General features: G+C 37.8%; 1 protein-coding gene across 1 annotated transcript in view; it reads left to right on the forward strand.

Moving 5' to 3' along the window:
• Positions 1–19702, forward strand: part of EPB41L2 (erythrocyte membrane protein band 4.1-like 2) — a gene marked incomplete at its 3' end in the record, with an annotated part of 48170 nt that extends 28468 nt beyond the window's left edge. The window contains exons 8-15 of the mRNA XM_010182637.1: positions 129–281; positions 883–980; positions 5194–5366; positions 8582–8745; positions 13134–13196; positions 15392–15538; positions 16878–16982; positions 19556–19702. Coding sequence (XP_010180939.1) covers positions 129–281; positions 883–980; positions 5194–5366; positions 8582–8745; positions 13134–13196; positions 15392–15538; positions 16878–16982; positions 19556–19702 — 1050 coding nt within the window. The remainder of the gene's footprint in view (positions 1–128; positions 282–882; positions 981–5193; positions 5367–8581; positions 8746–13133; positions 13197–15391; positions 15539–16877; positions 16983–19555) is intronic.
• Positions 19703–19720: the final 18 nt, after the last annotated feature.

A 19720-nucleotide genomic window follows, 5' to 3' on the forward strand; every position in this document is an offset into this window, starting at 1 on the left:
TCAAGGTCTTTCAGGTTTGAATATGAAACAAGTCCCAGTTGCATTATTCCCTCAAGGCATGCCAGCAATAACTGCTTGTTTGGAATGTTACTAAACTGATTTTTATGGAATTGTCTCATACACGATAGGATTCTGAAGGTGTGGATATCATGCTGGGTGTATGTGCTAATGGACTGCTCATTTACAAAGACAGACTCCGGATCAACCGCTTTGCTTGGCCAAAAATTCTGAAGATTTCCTATAAGCGAAGTAATTTCTACATCAAAGTCAGACCAGCAGAAGTAAGTAGCACCTTTCTGTCTTGTTTCTTTTGTGAGATAATTTCTATCCAGCAACAAACTTTTAAGGTAGCTCTTACTCTGTGAATAAATAAAACAGAAGAGAGGTCTAAATACCAATACTACAATACTAACTTTGTAGTTTTGTAAATTTTGGAACTCAGATGTGTTGTTCTTGCACTGACAGTGCATAGATGTAATTTTTTTGCTCAGAACCTGTTACATAGTGAAATAGATCAGGTAAGCTTGACACTTTTATTAAATCCAAGGGAAGTGTGCAGCACACCCTGCAGTAGAATTACTTCTTGCGGTTTAAAAATAAAGACACTGGGCAGCTAGTCAGAAAACAGCAAGAAACACTAAACTACAGTAGTACAGATAAGAAATGATATTGTGATTATTACCTATCATGACAAGCTTGCCAAGTATAATCTTACTAGAAGACTGGAAATTCTAATTTTTCTAATTTTTTTTTTTAAAATCACATGAAGTCTCATAACAAGAGAATTTCAGCTTGTTACAGTAATGGAGCTATCTGAGCTTTGCCTCCTAGTTAATAGCCAGCTTAAGGAAATGGGTTAATTTATTTGTGGATTCTTTCCAGCTGGAACAGTTTGAGAGCACTATTGGGTTCAAACTGCCAAACCATCGGGCTGCTAAAAGGTTATGGAAGGTTTGTGTGGAGCACCATACTTTCTTCAGGTAAATTATAATTCTCTGCTTCCCCTACTTTGCCAGGTATGCGCCTATCTTTCAAGAAAAGTAGAGATTTCCCCTGTCTTTGTCCCTAATTTCTCAGTCCAGTAACACCTCTTAGAAGACACCCTAACAGTCTTTGACCCCAAGTTACCAATTCCACAAGTGTCCAGTACAATTAATTGCTTTATTTAAACTTTCAGAGTGCTAACCGGATGGAACTAAACTGGTGATTGTACTAAGACTTTCTGAGAGATCAGCTCTTCAGAGTGACCGTCTAGAAGGCCACTCTACTCCTTCACAAGAAGCTCTTGGGGCTTGACAGTAATCTTCATTCACTTCACTTTTCAGAATATTCTGCTGAGTGTAAATGCTTACAACTGAATTTTTCCTTATTTAAAAACTGGGCTGAGTTCAAAGTCATTCTTTAAAGAGCAGAGAATCACTTTAAAAACAGACTACTATTTGTTTATGTAATAATCCATAACTGTCTCTGCAGTTTTTCACCAGCAACTGATTAAGTTCTGAACTGGTCATTGAAACTATGGTCTATTTGTAAACAAGCACTTTAACAGTAGGTCACAGAGTTCTTTTTCTTTCTGCTTTCTCAACTGAAAAGGAAATTTGAAAAATCTTAATTTAATTTTTACAACAGCATGAACTGCATGAAGGAGTGCATGTGCCCCATGCAGCTTAGGAGTCTCAGATTTAGGTTGAATCTCTTATGCATTGAATCGGCATTGAATCTGAGTTTCTTGCTTCAAATGAGCATATAACTAGGGTATGTAAAAGGTAAGCTTTCTCCTTCAGGAGCCTGGCTTTTATTTTTAAAAAGCAATTGTGTTTTAAGGTAGATACAGTCCTGTTGCTGCATACTAATCTAAGCTGAATATACGTGCTAGACTGAGACCTTCAGAAAACTTGGGAACCAGGAGACTTAAGCAGTTCATTACTAGAACTGTCTCATTGAATGGTTTTCAGTATTCAGATTTTACTTGAACATAGAGTATTCTTGAATGCAATGTTAGAATTCATGCTGAGATTGGCAATCAGTCTCAAGGTGCTTAGTTTAGAAGCACTTATTTTTTAAATTTTGATCAAAGATTTTTTTGTGTGTCTGATAGAATTAATTAGTTAAGTTTATTAAGATACTTAGTCCACCATTCCACTCTTTAAAATTTGAAGTCTGCTTTGGCTGGTGATGTCTATTACCACAAAAAGCATGCAGTTCTGTCTGCAGTGAAAAATTTATCAACACTTTTAAATAACTCATGCTTTTATGGGAAACTGTATTTCCTAATTTTATAGTGATAAAATGGACTTGAACAGGCAAAACCAAATATCGTGAAAGCCAAAAATCCTAAACTGAGAACTGCCATTTGCAAATATAAAAGTTTTCAGGAGTGTTAATACATATTAGAGAATCTTACTACGGAAATTCTGACATAATAAAAATAATTGGATTTTATTCCAATTAGAAGTGACTTTTCCTGACCAGGAATGGCATTATAACAAGAACTATGTAACAATTACTTGAACCATTCTGTAAAATCCACATACTCCACTGATGTCATCAGAAAATCCTCAGAACCTCTCATCCTGATTTAAAAACGATGAAATAAATCCAGCTCTGTTTTTTTTCCAAAGACAAAAAGCAGAAAGGAATTGCTACAGTCCGAAAGACTGTAGTTCTTTCAGAGCATGTGTAAAGCTTGTGTATGATACCACAGTAAATTGTATTCAATCAAGATGTATGTTTTTAGCTTCCACATCTCTTAGCATCCCCTGTATAACATTGTAAGATTCCTTGTGTTGTCTTCTGCAATGTTTCAGTTTTTCTCAAATAATGACATGAAGATCCATCATATAAATTATGGGAAATTCAGCCAGCATACTAATTTAGTTATAAAAACTGGTAATGAATTTCATTGAAAATGACAACCAAAAGGCATTGGATTCACTTGTATCAGCTCAACCTTATAGGATCCCAGTACCATTTTCAAAGAGCAACAATCTACTTTAAGAAATACAGTCAGACAGTGTATCTAGATTAACCTGTAAGTTAAGCTTAGCCTGCAGCTCTGGATCTTAACCAATGGCTGCAGAAACCTGCTTGTAATTCTGCTTTATGATGTTTTATTTGAAATTTTCATGATTGCTTCAGTGTCTCCCCAGAATGTCTTAAAATGGTAAAAGCATAGTCTTTGGTTATTTTATGTAATTAAGCTTGTAATACAAAAAATCCATTCAAATGCCCTTAATCAGGAAGTAATTAGTTCTCTTTTTATTTTCCACATTAAAAGATTAAAAGTTTATCTCAGCAGGGTGGTAGATAAAAATGGCAGTTAATGCTGTAGCCTTGCCAAGACTGGAAAATAAAGAACAGAAAGAACCTTGGAAAAACCCTCTTAGCCTTCTTCCTCTTAATGCATAATGCACTCTCTCTTGGAAATAATGTGGAGAAATAAGTTGCCATAAAGATTGCATAAGGCTGTTTTATAAGGAAAGTGTAGTTCCAGATTCTTGCAATTTCAACAAGTGGCCTTAGTGTAAAAGAGTGGATTACCCTGTCTTCAATTGCTTTCTTTAAAGATGTGCTGGAACAGACCAGGGTTCAGGTGCATGCATATGCATCTTAGGTATGCAGGATTGGATCCTCCTGGCCAGCTCTCTGACAAAGCCATAAACGTCCTCGCTTAGAAAAAAAGTAACCTTCTACCTAGCACACCGGTCTTCTGGTGAAGTATCTGAAAATTCTTTAGTTTTGCTGAAATACCTGTAGAATGACTCAGTTTTCAGAAACCACCACTAGGTACTGTTTTAATGTGCCTAGGGAAGTGGTAGAGTCACCATCCCTGGTGGTATTTAAAAATGGGTAGAGGAGATGCTTAGAGACATGATTTAGTAGTGGACAGGTTGTGGCTGGACTCAGTGATCTTAAAGGTCTTTTGCAACCAAATGATTTTATGATTCTATATGTTGGATCAGATTCCACTAATACAGATATTCACTGTGCAAATGCTTCAAAAGAGTAGAACGAAGTTAGCATACTTTGAAGTTTCACTTGTCCATTGGTGCCGTCCTAAGTACAAAAGCCACAGTAGTGGCTGGTTTTGCTTGAAAGAAGCTGATGTTCAGTGAACTTTTCATTCTTTGCAGATCCTCAGATCAAAACAGCTCTATCTGTAATAGACTACAGAGGGAGAATAGGCCATGGAGGCTGCTATGCCGAGTGAGCATGTATTTGCAGCGCTACATTGAGCTGGCAAGAAACATCAAAGACTTTTCTAGAGAAGCTGAGACTGGGGAGAGTTCCTGCAGTGGTGACTGTTTATCCTGTCAGCAAGGATGAGACTGGAACAAACAGTACCCTCAGTGTCAAAGCTGATGGCTCAAGTTTGAAAAACAAAGTACAAGTAATGAGAGTTATGTGAATAAGAACTTGAGGTCCTCATACTGAAGGAAATTCAGGGAGGTATAAAGGACTTGTATGGTGTCAAATACAAACAGCAAATTCTGCCACATTGTTACTTTGGACTTTCTGACATTGACTCCAACGCTTAGGTACAAGCATACATACCCAGCACAGAACCTAGCATTGACAGTACTTGTAACTGAATCTTTTTCACCCTTTTCACAATATACTTTTTTTACGCTCCTTATATCCAACAAACATCAACTTACATAAATCTATAAATGACATTGTAAAGAAACTGGAGTCTGAATCTAGCTTGTTAAACTTCTTCCTGCTGGATCACAACTCTCCAGCCATCTCAACCTTTTTTTTCACTTGATACAGCTTTCTATGCAGCTAAGTCTGAGGAATAGCAGCTGCTGTATTGGTACCTCTGAATACAGGAAAGCCAGTATAGTTTCTACTGTTAGTAACATTCTAAGGAAAGAAATCTGAGTATTCTACATGGACCCGTAATTTCTACAGAAAATACAGTTTAACCAAGATAGCACCAAAAGATAAGGATGCCTCGTCATACTGTGGAAAATGTGATAGTTATCGGAATGACTTCAACTCCAACTGCAAATAATGAATAACATGCATTGTTTTAGAAGTTCTTCTCAGAGCTTATGGTAGAATCCTTTCTTGGCGTGCACAAATCATGCACAGTGAACTGAAGTTGAAGTATACTAAGCTTTAAAGTACTTCACTAAATACATAAAATAAAGCCTTTTTAAACTGACTTTCCTCATATTTACTTTTCAGACTTGTATCACCGGAGCAGCCTCCAAAAGCAAAGTTTCTGTCCTTGGGTTCCAAGTTCCGCTACAGTGGACGTACGCAAGCGCAGACACAACAGGCCAGCAACCTCATAGACAGACCAGCTCCCTACTTTGAGCGCACTTCAAGCAAACGTGTTTCCAGGAGCCTTGATAGAGGTATGAAATTTGACTTGTTTCTTCAGTGTAATGATTACATTATGTGTTGCGACAACGCTGTGGATGACCAGAATACCACTTGACAAATGTATGTACTTCAGTTTCTAATGGGTGGTGTGAGGAGTAACCATTTTGGTTACATTTCACTTTTAGGAGACCTAAACAGTAAGTTAATTCACTGCCTAAATTGTATGTCACTGCTGTGAATATGTGGAGGATTCTGTATTGGACATGTAGCATTTGTGTTCGCCACTTGTATCCATTTTATGGGATAGGTAGGCGCTATATTCCGTTGATTAGAGTTGTTTGGTCAGTGGCATATTTTGGGCTCTGGGTTGGCCTGAGTGCCCCTCTCTACCAAACAAAACACAGAACGTGTTTCTTCTTCTAGTTTATCACTTTGTTCAGTATATGGCTATCCTAGTATTTTAGTAGTTCCTTCTGTGTTTTGTTAAAAAGCTTTATGTTGAAAGTTCTTTGAATAGTTAAAATGTTTGTGTGGTTGCTGGCATTTGGTCTCTTTGAGCAGAAATACCTTCTGGTTTCCTTTGGAAGGCATGGCTGTTTTCAATAAAGGCAGGCATAGCAGCAGTATGTGTGAGAGATGTAGAAGCACATGTTTTACTATAAATCACTTTTGAAATAAATATTAAGTAGAAAAATTCTTCAGAGAAATGACATGAAGCTTGATTTAGATTCAGGCATACACAGCTTCACTAGAATGAAAGTGAACTGTGGCAGTGATGTGAGTTTAGCTACAATTTAGCTTTTAAATTTACCTTATTTTCTTGGACAAATGAGCAAACTGTGACACTTCCTTGGGAAACCTACAAGGTCTTACCTTCTGAGAAGCGAAGAAAAAATAAGAGGCAAAATGTGCTATAGTAGCATGTGATGAATCCTTGTGGTAACCAAAAGACTTGTTACCACATCGGTGTTACAATCTGAGTCTGGTTTAGTTCCTGTACTTGTTTTGGTTTGAAACAATTTGAATTCTTCCTAATTATTGAAGATTGTATCAGCAAGCCTTTCTGGGATCCTTTGTGCATCATCTGCAGAATACAGATGTGTATGCATGTGTGTTCAGGTCCAAACTTTCACTCTTGCAGAACCATCACAGTCAAAATTTTGACCATGATGAAACATTGCCCTTGGTTGTAATTTCCCCCCTTAATCATATTTGGCTTCATCTCAAATGAAACCAGCTGTTCCTGGCAGCATTAAAGGCAGCTTGCTGGTGTTACTGTCTGCAGGCTGTAATAGTTTTAAATTGTGTTGATTCAAAGTCAGACTCAAATATTGTTCTTTCTTCAGGTCATAGTCCAGATGTAGGCTCGTACTGTGAGTGTACACTTGAAAGGAGAAATTCTGTAGAGGGTGGGCTTGCACTTTGCCTCTTCTTTGTGAACAGCATGTCCAGTACCACTGTTCCTCCCAGATATCTAGAGTTGCATACTCATCCTTGTAAGGGTTACTCTTGCTCCACCTCCCACCTAGCCCTTGCTAGAGGGACCACAGCATGCTGGGCTGAAAGGAACTTTATGAAATTCAACACAAATACATGCAAAGTCCTGCACCCAAGTTGGAGTAACACCATACACCCGTAGATGCTAGAAGGGGAGTGACTGCACTGAAAGCAGCTCTGCAGAAGAGAATCTGGGGACTTCTGCTGGACAAGTTGAACATGAGTCAACTGTGTGCCCTTACAGCAAAAGCGACCAGCTCTATCTGGGCTGTATTAGCAAGAGTATAGCTGGCACATTAGAAGAAATTATTACTTCTCTCTATTCAGTACTGTCAAGACCATATCTAGAGTACCATGTCTATCTTTGGGCTCCCCCAGTATAAGATGGGCATTGACATATTGCAATGAGCCCAGTAAGAGCCACCAAGCTAGTCAGAGGACTGGGGCATATAACATATGAGGAAAGGCTGAGGGAAGTGTGATTGTTCACCTTTGAGAAGAGAAGGCTGTAGTGACATATTGCTGTCTACAGCTGCTCACAGGAGTATTTTAGAGAAGACCTTGGATATGCTCAAAACTCAACTGGACAAGTCTGTGAGCAGCCTGGTCTAATTGGACCTGCTCTGAGCAGGGAGTTGGACTCGTTGACCTCCAGATGTTCCTTCCAGCCTAATTTATCCTTTGATTTGTCAGAAGTTACTTGTGGAACTTGCGGGACTTATACCCAAGAAATGCTCTATTTGCCCCCCAAGAAGGGATCGGAAGCTTAAGTTCCAGAACTTACTACTTAAAGATGCCCTGAAAGCCAAACACCCCAAATCCCACATTTGCTATTAGCTGGCCTTGGCTTCTCAGCAGCTTAAGGGAGTCTCTGATGTTGAGCTGAGACTCGTTTCAAAAAAGGATATCCCTCAAAGGTATTTGCATCTTCCTCTCAACTTTCTGTACTTTGACTTTGTAAAATCAAGGCATATGGAGGTATTACAGAAGATTGCTAAATGAATTAAATTTATATCAAAGTTGGATTTATTAAAGCTGCTTAACTTAATGAATTTGCCTGTGTTTCATTACTACTATTTTGACTGAGCCAGTCATCCTCATTTGGGAAAAAAAAAAAGGTCCACCCTGCTCATTAATCCTATTATGCTAAATCAAATAAGAGGAAAAAAAACTACTTTAAGGCCTTTCACTTTCTTGTGCTTTGACTATTTTCATGTATATATATGCAGTATTTCCCCCTTCCATTGTTTGCAAACATATAGGGAGGAAAAGTCTTGCTTTCACTGAGATGTTATTTCCGCAGCAGCTATTTTGCTAAGGTTTCAGGAGAAAAATATTGTGACAGTTATATGCATATCTATTTCTATATTGCATTAAAACAGTCCTCTTAAAATAGTGAATTTCCACCAAACACTGTTGCCTATTTCTCTTTTGTTATGGTGATTTACATAGTCAGAAGCACAGTACCTTCAATTCGCCTTGCAAGACTGATCAGGAACTTGATAATTAAAGACCTACCTGGTATTGTGAGGTTTTTTTTCCCTTGCATAGTAAGTGCATATTATATGAAAAGGGTACATTGCTGATCGTAGCAGTGCAATGAGAAGCAAAGCCAAGAAGCCTGAAAATATTATATCACTCAGTAACTACCCTGTATTCCTCATTGCTGATGTCACCATAAAATAGTCTTGTTAAGAAGCCTTAAAACCAAAATGTTCCAATTAACAAAAATTATTTTATTCTTTAATAGCTCCCATGGGTATCTCAGACCAAAGTCTGCTAAGAGACTTTGCTGCTGGAGATAAAACCATTGACATTGAAGCTGCTGGTCAGGCCAAGTTAAAAGAAGGTGGCAGAGAAGAAGATGGAAGCCCAGTCAAAACTCCTCAATTAGAATTGCCTCAGGATGGAAAGGTATGGCTGACTTTCACTCCAAAATTATTTGTTCATGTAGTACGTGTCTATTTGTGGTTATTTAGTGCCTCTTACTTCTGAGCATCATACAGAACGCTATATTAAAATATTAAAGGAAAATTATCAAGGGTTTTCTGTAGGCTTAACCTAATGTAAGTATATGTGAGCAAAAGAGAATACAAACTTCTGAATGACACTGATCTAGAGTTTCTCTTATTGCTATAAATTTAATTTGAATTCCCAGTAAGCTTGCATGAGTTCTTAAAAAAATGTTTCAAAGGGTAAATAACGTTTTATTCATTTTCTTGGTTTGCTAGACTTTAAAAAAGTATACAGTAATAACATTCCACGAAGTTGTGTATGTTATGACATATGTATGTATATGTGTGTCTAATTATGATAGGTAATAGTATGGTTTTAGTAGCTATTGCAGAATTATTTCATCCTTTAAAACCTTGTATGTTGACTCAGACATAGATTTGTGTGAAAGGTGGACTACTTTGGTATGTTCCTGTTGCAACCGTTTACTTGTCTTCTTTGTTTGAGCTACTAGGGAAATAGGTCAAAAAATTAAATTTAGATCGTGTATGATTTGATGTAAAAATTTCCTTCCAAGCTGAAATCTGCTGCTCTTCTCCCTTGGAAATAATTTCTTTTTCTGGCAATTCTGCAGACCCCTCTTTCATATTTAAAGAGTAACTTTGTTTTCAAACATTTTTGCGCATTAACTGCACCCATTTGACTCCTAGAGGGACTGCTGAGTTTCTCTGTGTGGTTCATATGTTCTCACTGCATTCAAGTGTAGGAAAAAAACAAATACCAACAGTTGCAATTTTTTTGTTTGTTTGCTGGCAAGTTGGAATAATTTTGAATTAGCCTAGGAAAAAGGCACACACAGTTTCTTTATGGGAGAAAAATGGTAAAATAAATTCCCATGTTTTGACTTTGGGCTTGGTAAAATGGTGATACACCCTTGTTTTCAAAGTGACAGTATCTCTCAATTTAACCAGAAAAAAAAACCAAACCACAGTGTTCTGGGAAGTTGTTCCAGGAAGCTGTTCAGTAAGGTTTTATTACACATGCCAATTCTGTGAACAGCTTTTTTCTTCCCCCTAGCGCAGATACTTCTTTTCCTTTCTGGCTCTCTTTAAGTCTTAGAGGAAATGGTTATAAAGCCAGGAATCAAAGTGCCAGCTTGTCTTTCGTGCACTGTACTGTCCCCTGACCTTTCTGCTGAAGCTCTGAATGTCTGTCCGCTCCCATCTGTTGTAAGTGACTGTTAGAGTTCAGAAGGGCACAATTCTTTACAGCCTGAGAACGCAACATGCGTAATGGGTTCTGTTTCATACTCCACAGAAGTAAACAAATTGGCTGCTTGTGAAACACAAGAGGCTTTCTATTTTTATTTGGCATTGCTGTTGCATTAGTAGAGATACCCCTGCTTCTAAGTAAAAATTTTCACTAACTAATAATTTCTCTTTTTTCCTCCTCTTCTTGTGCCTTCAAACTTGCATTTCGTTGTGCTTTCATTTTCCACTGTGCACAGAATTTTTTTCTTCAGCTCACTCACGTACACCCGTCATCACTACCCATCCATTCCACATCATCCCATTTCACAGATCTGTCACCCGTCCCTGAGATGGACACGCTTTCAGATATTTCAGAGGAAGATCCTTTTGGGGAGCCCCTCCTTACCATTTCAGACATCTCAGAGTGCAATTCCATGAAAGAAACACCAGATCATAGTAAAAACAAAATAGCTTCACCAAATAATATCTTTGAATCCATGAAACCCCTAGCTAGTCGAGGCTGCCCTGCTGCAGAGGGAAAAATCCATACCGATGACTACAAAAGCACGGAGCTGTGTGTCTCATTCAGCATTATCAGATGCTTTTCTTTTAGTTTCCATTCGCTGCTTGATGAGGATGGTTATATTACTTTTCCCAGCCTTCCTGATGTTTGCATCTCTTTTCTCCCATCTGGCCTTCAGCACTATCTTCCTATCACCTCTCCTTCCTTCATCCCCTCTTTTCTCCTTATCTTCATGCTGCTTCTGTCTGCTTTCCAGTCTATTCCTTTTTCACTCACATTTTCCCTTCCTCTTGCTCTGTCTCTCTGCTACCTGGAGCCTAAAGCGACTTCCTTTAGTGCCTCTAATGACAATGACCTGAATGACAAAGCAGAGGAAGAGGAGGTGTGTAATTTTGTTGCTTAAGTGTTGATACTTGCATATAGCTTTTATGCTAGTTCTCCCAGAGTCTTGCTCAGTTTTGCACACTTCCTAGTATAATGATATACATGCCTGTATACACACACACACACACACACACGTGTATATCTGTATCTTTCTAACTTTTTATCATTTGTGAAAAATTGCTATTGAGGGATTTTTAGTTAATAGATAGCTGGTGGATTTTCTGCCTGAGTTCCTACAGCATGCATAACTTCATTAGTATCCACAGATACTGAGCTGCAAGTAGAGTTGCTTTGTAGTTCAAAATGTTTATAAGCACATATATCTGAAAGTGCTGTGTACTAATAGATATATTACTACTTTATACTATTTTCAAGTTGTGCTCCTTGCACTATTAGTTTGTGTTAAATGCATGTTTCCTGCATGTGTTGACGGGAATGCACGTCTCCAAAGTTGTGTTTAGATCTGGAAAGCAAAACTCCTAAAAAAACAAATTCAGAAAATTGTGAATGCTTTAAAATCAGTTCCTTTGTTATTCCAGATTTCAGCTGTTTCTGCTCTACAAGGGTGTGTGCAAAGTTGAGTCTGTCCAAGGCGCTTTTTTTGTTTGTTTTTAAGTGCTTTCATCAATCTCTAGCAGCAGTTAAGGTGGAGACCGATTTTTGTTCACTAGCTGAGATTGCAGGTTGTGTCACACTTTAATCACTGGAGTCTGAACATCCTTTGAAATAAGCAGTTAAAATTGCTGTACAGAAGCCTCAGTCACACTAAGACACTGCTCTGATCATCTGGAGTGGTTGACAAAATGCCTCCTTTCCTTACGTCTGCTGTGCATGTTACAGCAATGGTACTAGAAAAAGGTGGCTTGTGCTGACCTTCAAATGAAACAGGAAACCAAATATTACAGAATCTAAAAGGGAGAGGGCCTGTTCAATGTTACATTGAACAGTTTGTTAAACTGATTAAATCAATACCATTTACATATTAAAAACATGCTAAATACGACATGATGTCATTAAAAACACTGATCTAAGCTTAAAGCATGACTTCAAAGACTTTCTCAGTATTTCTGTAACCTAATTCAATCCATCATTTTTAACATAAAGTTGCAGAAAACAGAACCCCAGAGAAGTGAGAAATGAATAAGAATGTGGTATGTACCACATTATATGTGTGTTCTCACAGTGTCCACAATGCAACAGTCTGTGCAATAAGTAAACCCCTCTTCAAATTTATGTACTTGCACAGTGCTGACTTCTAAACACATCTTTTCCTAAGATTAGCAGTTGATATTTGTATCTGTGGAAAGACTGGGGAGTGGTTTGGTTTTAAAGACTTATGTTCCTTCAGGCATTCACAATACTCGTAGGTACCATGAAGATTAGCTGTCATTTCCCACAGAGTGAGTGCATTGCAGTTTGAGGAAGGCTATACTCACCTAAATGGGGGGATGGGGTACAAATAACTCATCCCAAGACAGCAGCATTCTCAAAATAATTAAGACTGTTTGTGAATACAGTATTTAGGTGTTTGGCTTGAATCCTAGACTCTCTTACCAGCAGAAACTCATGCATTAGATTCCATTTTGCTATCACCTTGTTGCAGAGTTTAAGGCGCTTACCATAGTAATTATGCATATCATTATTTTTTTCTTTACTCATTAAATTTCCATCTGGGAAAATACTGAAAAGTAAAGGAAGAAAGGGACATAGTGTGAAACTTCCATTTTTCATGCCACTTATGCCCAATATTACTTCAGCCATTCTACGACAATGTAGGTGAAGGAAGACCAAAGTCGCTTAATTTCAACAACATCTGGGGCGGAAACAGTAAAGGTCTGTAAATATAGCACGCTTTGCAGCATTTACAAAGAGATGAAGCCTCTATTATTCTGTAAGCATATGTTAACAGTTCCTTTTCTTGATAATTTCCCACGTGCTCACATAGGTGGAATCTGAAGAGGAGGAGGCACAGCAGAAGGTGCATGGTTGGTTTTTTACAATTAAATCTGGCTGTAGCTGCCTGCCATGTTAGCACCCTAGATTTTCTCTGGATTTAATTTGAATAGTGCCTTACCATTTTAGTTCCTTTATTTAACTGTCTGTTTCTAGGTGTCTTTTAATTTACTTGGTGGTACATTTTATGTTCATTTTGATTTATTTTTTTTGTGTGTGTGTGTGGCTTAATTTCACAGAGCAATTCCTTGAGAGTAGACGGGGAAAATATTTATGTCAGACATAGCAATTTAATGTTGGAGGTTTGTATATAATATAAGAAACACTTTCCCTTCTCACGGGCTGCCAGGCTGCATGGGATGGGAGGTCACTTGCAGGCTGTTACAGACACAGTGCATGAAGTGCATGGGGGAAAGCAGCTTGGAAATGTTGCATGTTATAATTCTAGTTTCTGAGTTTAAGTTTAAATTTTAAAAAACAAAACAAAATGAAATAAAATAAAAAAAAAACCACAAGCCCCCAAAACTACAAAAAAATCCAAATAAAAAACTCCTCAACTTGTCTGTTGAACATTAGTTTTGTGTATTTTTGCTAGATGTTTTCAAGTTGGCAACTGGGAATAATAGCCCTATTTAGATAAAGCAAGCATATGGGTCCAGTTCATAATCCTAAATGGGATTTTTATACATTGCTCTTCAATGTATGTATCTTCTGTTGAGCAAGGTTTCCAGCTTTCACCAGTTTAATCAACGTTTATCGAATACCTTATCTGAATAAATGGAGTTGGTAAAGCACAAGCAGTGATAGAATTAATGAAAAACTAATTTTGCTTCTGATGCTTTTTGATTTTAGGAGCTCTGAAAAATGTATGTGAGAATGAGATTTTTAAAGGAGATATTTAGATATGCTTCTGAAATCTTTGCCGTATTTTTTCACTTTTCAAATGGAAGTCTTGCTTCCTAAAGGTTGGTTTTCATTGATGATGAGCAACAACAAAGAGCTTTGAACAGTGTATTAATGTATAGTGCTTTGTCACTGAAGAGTAGAGATTTTTATTATAAGAATTTCCATATAGTCTGTTAATCTGGATTATTTTATCAAAGACTATCTGTAGTTATGATCAGTGTCATTTAACTTGTGGTTAATAACATAAACTAGTAACTAAAGAAATTTTACAAAATCCTACTGGTGTCTTTAATTTTATTCTTCCAGATGGGGCTATAAATAATTCCCTTTGTCACAAAAACTGTCTTTTAAAAAGTCATTGGTTTTGTTCAGTAAGAAGATGTATGGATCGCAGTAACCTGACTAATACATTTTTTGGCTTTTTGCAGCTTTTGATCACTATTGAAACTCTGCTTGTATATAACTTACTAAAGCACTGAAAGTGTGCCTTGCATAACTATGCTTTGATCCAGTCCAAGAAATGTGCCTTGTGTCGAGCCAAGACAGGTTTTAAAATGATGACACAACTGCTGCGAGCTTCAGTTGTGCAATGGAATGCCTTTGACATAGGGTTTTACTGCCTTCAGAAAATGCATACTTCAGGGGGATGTGTTTAGTGTGTCGTTTGTTAGTCCTCCATTAAAAATGAAGCATTGGTCCTGTGATAATCCAAACTCCCTGAGCTGCCAGAAGGGAAGAGCTTCTTGGTCTTCATGTGGTTATTTGATTTAAGGTGCTGCAGCTTAGCCTCCATGGGCCATCATAAAATTTAATTTGATATTCATGCTGTGGTGTTCCCTTTGGCACTTGCCTATGTAGGTGCAATTTAGGGAGAACATCTCTGGTATTGATGTACACAAAAACTGTCCTGCTTGAGTGCTGTGTCTGCTGTCAGCTTCTTAAATGTGCAGTTGGCAGATATCAGGCCTGAAGTCTTTAAATCTGACTCTTCCACTAAGTTGATACCTGCCTGACAGGCACACTGAGTAGTCCCTCTGAAGATAAGCAGGTTTCGTTGCTTGCGTATTTGGTCCTGTAGTATTGTCTTTGCAGAAGTAAGTATTTTTCATGGAGACTTTAGTATCAAGAAGGGTGCATTTTTGTACGGCCTCTTGGGTTACTGTTCTTTCTTACAGCTGCCCTCAGTAGTATTAGTTGTGCAGTATCCCAAAACACTTGCTTCTGTGCTTACAAATGTTAAATAAAAGCAAGTAACAACTGGAAATTACTGTTTCAAAGGGCTAGTAGTTTCACATTTTGGATTAAAATAGTGCTCTGTTAAATAACCATACAGAGCATTATTTTTTCATTTGCCTTAAAATATGGCAGAAACAGTGTGTGAGTGGCCCTTAGTTACAAAAACAAACCCAAAAACGTATTAGTTCCCTTATAGCTTTAAACTTCTTCATTTTAAGGCACTCCGGAGCAGAAGAGCTCTTCAGACACAATGCACTTTCCTTGGTTTTGTTTCTTTTCTTTATTTTTTTTTCCAGTTAAGTTTGCTTTTGTTGTCGTGTTTTGTCCTACTTTGTTTTACGTTGCGGGTTGCTAGGACCTGGATAAGACCCAGGACGACTTACTGAAACACCAGGCTAGCATTAGTGAGCTCAAGCGCAATTTCATGGAGTCCACACCTGAACCACGCCCAAACGAGTGGGAAAAGCGGCGTATCACACCTCTGTCCCTACAGACACAAGGGGTATGTCACTGCAGACGCTTGTTCCTACAACCCTGTACATAATAGAGTAAATGCAGTTTGTCTTTTAGATTAACGCTTTCGTTGGCTAATAGAATATTTGTTTATACTAAGTACACATTAACTTTTTACTGCTTACCATTGGACCTGACTTAAAATAACATGTGGATTTTTATTCTTCTACCAGAAATGAATTAAAATAACTGGGAAAAAAAATGAGGCAATGGCAGTATTTTCCTGTATGTTAAAGACAGCTGAAATTTCACTCTGATTTACACAGATTGGTGATGATAACTTTTCAATGACACCAGAACATCTCCCTCCTTTTTCCTCTCTTTAACCCTTCACAGGCAGCTTGTGCAAAACGCACACAGTTGTGTGCTGTTTCAGAAGGACCTTACATGATCAGGACATCTTTTATGTAATTGCTAAAATTTACTCACCTTAATCTCCAAAGTCTATAAAATAATTTAACCGACTCTTTCTCTATACTTCCTTCGTGACTGAACCTTAAAACAGCAGTTTGGAAAACTGTTTTCTACAAATAGCATCCTGAATGCTCGTGGCAAGAAAACTACCCAAATCCATTTCTCTTGCAGTTGTGAAACTTTTAGTTTTATGAGGAGTTGTTTGCTGCCTCTTTCATAGAGTAGAAAAGCAAATCAGTCTTCAAAAGTAATCAGTTTATCTTCTGTTGTTATCCTTTTCTTTCACCGTTGTTCCTACCCTTCCCTCCTAAATGTATTGTTGTCCTATCCCATTAAATTCTTAAGGATTCTCTTCAGTCCCCAGAGAGGTGAACTTTCAATTAAGCTTGCTTGATGCTGCTAAACGATTTTTGTTAATAGGCCATTATTTCAGTGAGGTACTTACGCAATGTGAACTGTATGTGCATACAGATAATACAGTCACTGACTGGATCACTTCTTTAGTGACTATTTTGTTAATTTATGGTTACTGCCAAGAAATTATTTCTTAAATTTCTGAGTAGTACCTGAATATTTCTATGCGTAGTGGTATATGCATAGGTACAAATATTGGTCAAATTTTCAAATGTCCATGACACATTGGTTCATTTAGTAGTTTTAAGTATCTTTTTGGTTAAAACAACATTTACATAAAAGTGTAACTTAGTTTTTATTACGTGGTTCTGTGTACTTTCTGTGTTGACTTCTTTATATTAAAGTTGAAGGCCGTCCAAGTTCTTTTATATCTATATTTTTTCCCCTCATCTAGTATGTTCTGTCACTTTCAGATGGCTTGGTTTTATGTTCATGTATAGTGTGTGTCTGTCTCATTGCTTACTGATTTACACTGGTTTTGTAAAATGAAAACCAAATAGAAAAGAGGAGACCACATTTTCCAAGTGCAAACGCTGCCTGGGAAGGAGAAGCAATGGACTGCAATGCCACGGATTGCTGGAGCAAAACCAGAGGAAACTGATAAGGTGGCTGCCCTGAAACCTACTGCCTTTCTGCTGTATCTGCTGTGGGCTAGCTTGGGCACTTCTTTCTTTTGCTTTTTTATTCCCTGATGGAGATAATTTTTAAAACAGTAGTGAAAGGAGAAGGTTCAGTTGAAATCTAAGAGATATATATACACACATACATATATATGAATGCCAGCAACATTCTGCTAGCTGTGAAGTTCTGAATGGCTACTATTTGAAAAGAAGCATTTTTTTACTAGAAAATTACTGTATTTTATGTGACTAGGATGACGGCAAAATATACATTTCTATTCCAGATGGAAATAGTTGTTTGCAGTTATTTTACACTTCACACAAGTACTTTGTATTTTACATGTTCACTATAATAATTATTCAGAGCAATAATGCTGTAGAAGCAACTTCATTTCAAAGGCAGCCTGGTTCTGAGTTCCTCCATGTTTCTGAACCTCTCTTTTCATCCAGGAAAGGAGGGAAGTTTTGTCCCCCATAAGCTTGTTTAACATCTGTGCAATGACAAGCACTATATAACCAGTAAGACCACTCGCAGTGTGATAGCAATGATGGGTAGCAATAGCGATGTTGTTTTTTTACATCACTTTTGGACTGTTTTCCTCCACCTAGAAACTGGGACCAAAGTAGGTTAATGTAAAGCTGTCAGTCCTACTTCAGTAACTTATATATATACAGTGTTTGGGAAACAGCGCATTTCCATCCTGAATAATTTGTTGATGGATGGGAAGGATCCAGATTGGAAGTCTGTGTTTAAATGTTTTGTTACCCCCAGTTTATAAACTTGCTGGTATTAGTAGACTAACACATTACTCAGTCCTATTCTTGGACTGTGTTTTCTTCCCTGTCTTTTAGGACAGTGGGACAATAGATGAGAATAAAGCAGGGATGCTGCTAATATTCTTTCTTTTCTTCCTTCTTTTGCTCCAGTGAAAATACTTGCATATAAGTAATTTTCTGTGTATGAGAAATGTTATTTGGGTTACATCTCATTTGTGCCACTATACTTCTGTATCACCATACTCCCACAAATGCACAGCATCTGTGACTTAATTATAACAGAAACTGACACATTGATATGTATGTCATAAATATGTGAATTTTTTTTTCCTAATCAATTGCCCACCCCCCCATGCTGCTTGGAAACAGTATTTCATGTTAGTGTATATGGCTATGTACCAGAAGGAATATGCCAGGAATTTAAACATCTTCTCAGGCTGATACATTATTGTAACTACAGTAATTTGATGAAGAGTGCCAATCCTATCTAGACATTAATTATTTTTTACTAAATGCCTCACTAGGGAACAGGGGTGATGTTATCAAGCAAATTGTGCTATTGGGGTTTTCCTTTTAATAAATTAGAAGACCTACAAAACTGAAGATGTAAAATGCAAGAAGATGGGTGGTGAGGAACGCATTGCCCTGATGAACATTGAATGTTGCATGAGAGCAGATCTAGTAACTTTCATTCACATTAAATTTTCTTAGCCACCTTTGAAATATACTTCAAATTTTATTGTAGAGAAAAAAATATAGGGGTTCTTTTTATTTTCCTTCTCTGTTTTTCTGCATGCCATGTGTGTGTTGTAGTATATGCACAGTAGCATGGCGTAACTTCTGTCAGTTCAGCTCACGCAGAGTACACACAGACTGCAGTTGTCTGCATGGCACCATGGCTTTCTTCTGGCCTCTGCTTCTGCCCTGATTCTCTGTAGCACCATTTTCTAAGGCAGAAATGTATCTTACTGAATGTTGTCAAAATGTGTGTTATGTCCATGTTAGGTATTTGTTACTTTACTGGCTTTTTATTTTCTCTGTTTGTACTTTTAAGTTAACACCAGAGCTTATGGAAGGAAAACTGGAATAAAGAACTTTAGCGTCTTCAGTGCCTTGTACCCACATAAATTTAAAAAATTTGCTTTACCATACAGATTTATAGATTCTACAGAAACTAGACTGGACTATGAATGTAATCTATGCTTTAAAGCAGAGTCCTCTTTTTACGTAAGTTTTCATAAAACAAGTTTTCCCAGTAGAATGGGAAATGCTTTTTGAAAACAGATTCCTTAATAGAAGGAAGTTTGCTTAGGTTATTTAAGCATTTGAAAAACATATCTATAATGTATTATAAAGAAAGCCTCATTTCAGCTTTGTGGGTATGTACTGTTCAAAGCAAATGTATTTGACTACTCTGAAGCTCTGAGCCCGTTAGAAGGTGTTAAAAATGGATTTTTAAAAATGAAAAACCCCAATACTAACAACAGAATTACTGCCTAAGTAAACTGTTCTGTGTGAGAAATCCATGGAAATGTTCATATTTTTAATAGTGATCGTGTGATATGCATGGTGGAGTGATGTGCGTTGTGGTGACAGCAATGTTTTGTCCTGTTTGTCCTCATTTCACCTTACAGGGAGCCCAAGCCCCCTGTGCTCCTACAGCATCTCCCAGCCGAATCCTTTTCTGTCGCCTGTCTCTTTTCAAACCTTTCCTTTGTAGGTCGCTGTCGCTCCGTCCGTCACTGTTTAATTCTTTCCTTTCCCTTTTCTAACTCGTCTAGAGCCTAGAAGAGGAGATCACGTCCATTTTGTTTAGTAAGGAGGGCTTTTGCGCGGGCCCGAGAGGGCCCTTCGCCGCTGCCAGCGTGGGGCCAGCAGAGGGCGCTGCGGGGGAAGAGACCGCCGCCTCGGCCGCGCCGCCGCCCCAGGTGCTCCCCCTCCCACCC

This window comes from Mesitornis unicolor, unplaced genomic scaffold (assembly GCF_000695765.1).
Source record: "Mesitornis unicolor isolate BGI_N332 unplaced genomic scaffold, ASM69576v1 scaffold51564, whole genome shotgun sequence".
Lineage (NCBI taxonomy): Eukaryota > Metazoa > Chordata > Aves > Mesitornithiformes > Mesitornithidae > Mesitornis > Mesitornis unicolor.